The following is a 7500-nucleotide window of genomic DNA, read 5'->3' as shown; positions in this document are numbered from 1 at the left end:
CTTCTCGTATGAGTTGATCTATTCTCCGTTCTTCCATAATGCTATGCGCCTCGTCAAACACTCCTTATGGTCTTTTGTCTTCGATTTCTGACTTGGTTTTCTGATCCATTGTTCCAATCCATTATATGCATTGTTAGTTAGTCAAAAAATTATTTTCCAGTTTTGCCATAGGGAATAAGGAACGTATTTTTATGCCAACGCGTGATTTCGTCATATGCATTTGCAATGGTTGAGGTGGTCATCCATATTATTCCTCCATATTATTCCTATAATAATAATAATAATAATAATAATAATAATAATAATAATAATAATAATAATAATAATAATAATAATAATAATAATAATATTTTTGGCGCAGGCTTCACCACCCTTAGCTTACATATCACGGTAGCATGGTCAGAAAAATATCTCTCCGGAAGGGGCTCGCCATCCACAATATCATCGGCCTGCCGTGTGATAATTAAGTCTAAAGTGTGGCCATGTATGTGCGTGGGTCGTTTGACATGCTGGACCAGAGCCATAGAGTTCAAATGGTCCTTGAGCCGGATGATGTCAGCATCTGACGGAACGTCCATGTGAAAATTAAAGTCGCCGCATATTAGCAGTAACTCATTACACATGACTAATGACTCAAGATAGTCCGAGAATTCATGAAAGAAGACACTCGTAGTCACGGGATGATCCACAGAGTATGTTGGTCTATACACGATGACAACTCGCAGACGACCACTTCCGAACTCCACAAGCCATTCCGACACTTCAATCGAAGACCGCTCGGCTGAAAACACTTTGGTTACATCAAGACCATGCCGATATAATAGCGCAGTCCCGCCACCCGTACGATCTGCACGCGGACAGTTGTAAAGCTTAGAACCGGGTAGAGTGAACTCACTTAAAATCGCAGACTCAAAATCATTGAGCCAGGTAAACAACTCAGCCCTCAGATCACATACCAGGTCCACAAGAGCCGTTGATTAAATCCTTAATGATCTTGCATTCAAACTACATAACTGAAAGGCCCTGTTGTCCAGGTTGCCAAAGATTGCATTACGCTCAACACTTATAAGTGTGTCACGTGCTGGCTTCCTGCATGGATGAGCGCGGCTCAGTCAATGTTTAAAGTACTCTTTAACTTGGGTTGCCACTATTGCCTTGAAACCCATTGACAATTGAAATTGGCTTGATTTTTCCTCAGTTCGAGATTCTTACATGATAAATGTTGACTTTGAGGGGATCAGCGTGAGGGAACTTGCAGATCCAGCACTTCACAACTGGGTTCATCACATACAGCATATATTGCCACAGGTAAAGTAACTTAAATAAAGTCAAGTCATTTTTTATGTCTTCGATTCCGTCGTGGAATCGTTACCAAATGATGGCAATTTTAAATGACACTATGTCATGTTATTAATACTGACAATCATGACCAAATGCAGATCGTGGGGAGCTTTGTGACGAACCTCCTGGCCGACAGCAAGAGGTAGCAAGTTGGAGGGACTCATAGAGCATTTTTCCCCAGAAACCTCCACATCCAGTTTACCTTAGAAACGGAAAACGAAAAGCTGCCCTTCATGGATATATGTGATATTGTCAAGGAGGATGAATATATGAAGGCCACCATTTATAGATAACCCAACCCTACTGATCTGTATTTGGATTTAGATTCCAATGACCATTTGGAATACAAAAGATCGGTGGTAAGAATTTTTTGTCTCCGAGCCAAGACGAACATCACAGAGGACGAGGATAAAGAAAATGAAATGAAACCTAAAATCTACCTTTCAGAAGAGTAAGTGAAGGTGACAACCCAAAGTTCTAAAATCTAGGAAAGCAAAGGTGATTAGTGACCCACATCCGTGTGCTCAAGGTGTAACTCGGGCGAGTCTTGAGAAAACAAGGGGTTGATAGTTACCATAAGGCCTTAGATGGTTCACCCAAAAGGCCCCACACCCTCGGAGAAAGAATGTACGGCTGTTTAGGGTCTGGTCAAAATGTATAGGGGGGAGGGGGGTGGGCTGGAGCAGAAAGGTCATCAGTTTTTTAGCCCTTAGCAAGGGGTGGGTCGTTCGATTGTCAGCGACCCATTGGGGGTGGGTCATCCTATTTTAAACAGGACTAGGCACATTGTTAAAGAAATATTTTTTTAATGATCGAGGGCTTGATTCTGTTGAAATAGCTAACAGTAAATTTAAAGCATGGCAGCTTTAACGACGTACAATTTTATCTTTGTTCGTAAAATACAACTGTTAAACCGAAATTAAAATCATAAAAAAAGAATTCTCTCTTTTGTCTCTTTGTTAACAAATGCAAAAATTATATAGTAAAAAATGAATGTGCTTTTCACTACGGTGTTGTTCCTTCTGCAAGAGTACTAAAATAATTCTTGGATTACCACGAAGAACTGTTTTATATTATACATTTCTCATATAGTGTATCAATTTACAAATTGCCTAAAAACTCATTTGTTTATTGTTTTGTACATGCTTTTGTATCTGGTTCAGAAACAAACCTAACCGTAAATCAACACCACTAAACTTCATATACAAATGTGGTATAACTGATTATATAACAAAAAAAATTATCAGGGGGTGGGTCATGTAAGTTTCAGCCTTCATTTAGGGGTGGGTCAAATAGTTTTGTGCCAAAAGTAAGGGGTGGGTCATGTGTTTTTTATCTGCCACATTTCCAATTGCTCCGGCCCACACCCACACCCCCCCCCCCCCCCTATACTTTTTGACCAGCCCCTTACACAATTTAAAGTGAGAGGATTGCAATCCGTTTTCCATTGGTGAACCCGTGGAGTTAGATTTGAGGAACATGGAACCATCACACGAGTGAGTAGGAGACCATACTCGGAAGAGTTCTCTCCTCCTTGGTTCTTTGCAAGAGAAGATGATACATTTGAAAGAAGAACAGAGGGGCGATCCAAACTGTTGTTGGGCTGCTCAAGCTCTCCGAGAACAACCGGGACGTTTCGTTACGCGATTTTCAATATATAAATCGGAACCTCTACCGGGCCGTTTTTTCATGCGAATCTCAGTGTAAATCAAAGCCTCTAGCGCCGGGGACATCTCAGGATAAGTAATCATATTTCTGAGATAAGGATGCTATAACTTAGGGTCTGTCTCACAACACTTGTTCATCAACACAGCAGCATATTGCCACTACATTGCTTATAGGCCCGTATAAAGTGAAGCAGAAAGGGATGGATAGAATATTCTCCGTGGTTTTGATTTAATAGTTTGCTGTGTATCGTTGTTTCTTCAGGGTCGCTGTGTTTGGCATAATCCTGTGGAGAAAGCAGAAGACGATTTTGAGGAGGAGGAGGAGGAAGAAGAAAGAGAAGACGTTGAAGAACCAAAACCAGAGTCTGGACCTCAGTTATTAACTTCTATTGCAGAAGATGAAGGTAATTTAGTACAGGTGTACTTTCTTTGTGAACCCACGGCCTCTTGCACTCCTTGATGCAACTAAACAAAATTACCGTTTCCTCTTTTTGTTGTGAAGCAAGTGACAATTCTGTCATTGAAGTAACAATAAACTCTTCATTGCCGTTTTCAATGATCAATGTTTACTTTGTCATGTCAATGTAGTGTAGTTAGTTCTGCTTCTATTTTCAAGTTTCCTTCCATGCAACCCTCCATTCTTTCCTTCATTAGCCCTTTCACGGGAATACATGAGCCCAACAAATTGACCTGCCCCCAACTGTGTGGCTTCATGGCACAGTTGGTAGAACATTGCATAGGCATCGCAGAGGTCTTGGGTTCGGATCCCGTTGAAGCCACCTGAATTTAGTACAGGTGTCTATGTGAGACAATAGGGAGTTTAAGAAAACACGACGGCTACGGCGACGAAAACTTCACTTCAAAATGGAAGTTTGAGATGTTCTAAGTATTTCATGATTATTCCATCTTGTTTATATTATTCAATATGAGCGAAGTGTCCTAAAACTGGATTGGTAGGGACGGATTTGAAGTAAAGAGTGAGACTGAAAGAGTTCACGGTAGTTTGTCCACGTTGTCGTCAAAACCTCAAATTTGGTCATTTCACGTAGTAGTTTTGACGAGTACGGAAGAGAAATGTTCAAAAATGCGTGCCGCACGTGCAGCACGAGCATTTTGGTTCTTTTAACCAATAATATTACTGCTTTTTGGCGTTGTCGTTGCCGTAGCCGTCGTCGTTTCTTAAACTCCCTAATTACTTAAAATTGCCCTGATAAGTGCGAGGATCACTTCAATCTTTCGTTTAACCATCGATTCTGTTCCATAGAAGCTTCAAAAGAGTGGAAATCCTCGACTAAATGCAGGATTCTTAGGTCGTTGCAAGTAATCATTTTTCGTGGTGATGAAGAAGTTTTCTTGTTGTTTCAGCTGTGAATGATATGCCTGCTTGGACTGCCAGTATGTCTTCTGAATTATTACCACAGTATGGTCTTGCTATCATGCGCTCAAATAGGTGGCCTGGGGCAGTGGCGTTTGCTAAAGACAGGTCAGTTAAATATTTCTTGAATATCTCATCAGCTGAGGGAAGGAATTCTTGCAAAGGGTTTGACTCGTAGTGCCTCGTAATTGCCAAGAACAGGGAAAAGAGGCATACAAACGTTATTGAGGTGGGGGGGGGGGGGGTGGGGGGTGGTGGGGGTAGGGAGTTGTCTATTTGTTATTTCTCACGATCATAATGTATTCATGTGGCCTGGACTCGTGTGGCCCGAAGTGAGCGAATTTTAAAAACATTATTTTTAAAGTGGCACCTTATTGAAGTCTCATCTTTTTCAGAAAATTCGAAAACGTTTACATTGGTTGGGGTCATAAATTTGATGCTGACAACTACACTCCACCCCCACCCCCTACGTTAATGGAAGAGTACCCTGTGGAAACGGAAGTGACTGAAGTGGATGATCCAACAGCTGAGGAGGAACAGGCACTTAAGAAAGCACAAGAGGAAGCTATGGAGGCTGCTGAAGATATGGATGACGTGGATGATGACGACGAGGACGATGATTAAATGCATTCATTTACAACTCTGCTTTGTTTCGAGCTGTTACTCTGAATTATTGCTTGACGACCATCAATTAGTGGAGTTTACAAGTACTTTGTAAAATTATTGGATCCTAAGCACAGTACATGCAAATTTGATGTAAATAGAATTTCTTTTGACTTCTTCAGTAAAGTTGTGTGGGTTAGTCATCGGCCCAAAGTTGAAAATTAGCACTTAAAGACCAGAAACTGAGCAGGGTTTCCTCGCGCCTGGAATAGGTATACTGTATCAGGCAAAGCACGTTCCCGCTTTTTGCTAAATGCGGCTGAAGCCATTTCCAAATGGTAGTGGCTAGGAAATTCAGTAAGAATAATTGGGCATGAAGGATCATAAAAGATAATGCGTGCATGCCTTTGCGCAGGTCACGAGGTGCCGTCTTTTTTTCGTCTATTTTCTTGATTAGGATTTCCACTAGGGATTAACGACTGCGACCTCCCGATGAGTCATTTGCAATAAGAATCAATTCTCCTCTACGAGATGCATGGCCTCTGACCCATCCTAAGAGTTAAGTTGTGACCTGAATGGAGTCACGTCCGCGCTGCTAGCCAATCACGAATCGCTATCGTTTTAAGCCCAGGTTTCTAGAAGATGGCGGACAAGGACGAAGAGAACGTCGTGGTTATTGATGAACAGCCAGAAACCTTGAACAGCGAGTATGAAGCGAGGCCATGTCTGACTTTGGAGAGCGTTTACAATTTTTGCAAATTGATTCGTGCTTATTCTCATAATCCCCTAAAGCCCTGGCCAAACTATCGAAAAAAGATTGATTCCACATGCAACATTGTTGGATGTAAATGTTGAGGTAGTGGCAAAACACTATCCAACATTGCTCGACGAAACATTCAAGTTCAAGTTGCCCTAAATTTATAAATATGGCGCTAACACTGAAACGAAAACCGCTCGTAGCGTTTGTGCTACTGAAGCTGACTGAGGACGAAAATGACGGATTCAAACGAGAAAAAACAGGTAAAATTTACCAGAACGAGTGGAGAAGGGTATGTCTTTGTCGTTGTGCATTTATCACTACAAGGTACACCCGCGTTTGAGGAGATGATGAGAATGAGCCCGGATCAATTTGCAGAGATTTTAATTAAGCGCTATTGAATTAGACATTTCCAAACGGAGCAACAGAATGGAAGGTGAACCGATTAGTCCAGCTGATAGGCTGTTCATCACCAACTACGACGGCCTTTTGGTCCACGTCCGCGATCTTTCTTGAAAATGATACTAAAAGCCTACAATCCTGGTCAAAAGTTGTTGAGAAGGTTGCGCGTATCACTTCACTTTACACCTAATTCGGTTATTCTAACTATTGGCTGTACTATTTGGGAAAGAGCATGCTCTTGTGGCCCCCCTCCCCGTAGTCAATGTTGGGAGAAAAGTCAGAAAAGTCATCATTTTGTTTGGTGCAAAATCCAACATTGATAAGGGGGAGGGGGGCTATCTCAAAAGTGACGCTACCTTTCCAACACTTTCGTCCAAGATTGTAGGGTTGAAAATAATATAGCGATTCGTGATTGGCTAGCAGGACACAACTTTTTTGGCAACCACTGCGTCGAGCAGAATTGTTGGGCGTAATGTTTGATCGAAAGCATACAATAGAATAGAATCTTTATTTATCCACGATAGGAGTTAAAGCTAAAAAGCTTGTGGGGTCGTGTACTTAACAAAGTAATTACATTTCTAAAAACATCCTAAGTAAGAAGCTATAATACAGTAAAACATTAACATTCAAATTTTCAAACTTTTTACATCTCAACTTAAAAATACGTTTAATCAGTTAATCTATTCCTAACTGTTGAACCTGATAAATCAGTAAAGGTAAAACTCCTGAAGTGATCGTTTCTCCTGAGTAGACTACGAAGTTTCTTGGGGTCGATACTACCTACATTTTTGACATAATGGTTGGCAAAGTTCCAAAGCACTGAACCTCGATATGCTAGTGAGTCCTTTAACAATCTAGTATTGAATCTGGGTATCGTGATTGCTTCTTGGTCTCTTAGTGAATAGCTGCATTCCCATCTTTTGAAAGTTTTATTAATTAGACACTCGGGTAGGGAGACTTTACTCGCTCTATATAAAAGTTTAAATATTTGAAATTTGTAATCTAAACTGATCGTATCCCATCCCGAAACGTTGAGAGCTTCACTAAATGCCGTATCTTAGATAAGTTATAGACAATTTTTGCTGCTCTACAGTGTAATTTCTCAATTGAGCACAGAAGATCCGAATTTGTACACGAACTCTATACAATAATACCATACTTCACAGAAGGTAATATTACACTAAAATAAAACTTTAAAAGCACATATTTGGGCAAAAACCTTGAGCGCCTCAATAAGTTTATTTTGTTTGCAAAGTTTTTCTTTAGTTCTAGCATATGTGGTATCCAAGTAAGCTTATCATCCACGATCATTCCGAGAAGACGCGATTTTGTGACATAACTTAAAACCGATTTAC

General features: G+C 40.7%; 1 protein-coding gene across 1 annotated transcript in view; it reads left to right on the top strand.

The window, feature by feature from the left end:
• LOC137999117 (radial spoke head protein 4 homolog A-like) overlaps positions 1–5207 on the top strand; it is a 26098-nt gene extending 20891 nt beyond the window's left edge. Inside the window, exons 11-14 of the mRNA XM_068844960.1 lie at positions 1199–1308; positions 3271–3412; positions 4374–4491; positions 4779–5207. Coding sequence (XP_068701061.1) covers positions 1199–1308; positions 3271–3412; positions 4374–4491; positions 4779–5007 — 599 coding nt within the window. The 3' untranslated portion in view covers positions 5008–5207. The remainder of the gene's footprint in view (positions 1–1198; positions 1309–3270; positions 3413–4373; positions 4492–4778) is intronic.
• Positions 5208–7500: the final 2293 nt, after the last annotated feature.

Source organism: Montipora foliosa, chromosome 1 (genome assembly GCF_036669935.1).
Source record: "Montipora foliosa isolate CH-2021 chromosome 1, ASM3666993v2, whole genome shotgun sequence".
NCBI classification, from domain to species: Eukaryota; Metazoa; Cnidaria; class Anthozoa; order Scleractinia; family Acroporidae; genus Montipora; species Montipora foliosa.
The sequence above is the reverse complement of the archived record's forward strand: the minus strand, read 5'-3'. Positions and strand labels throughout refer to the sequence as shown.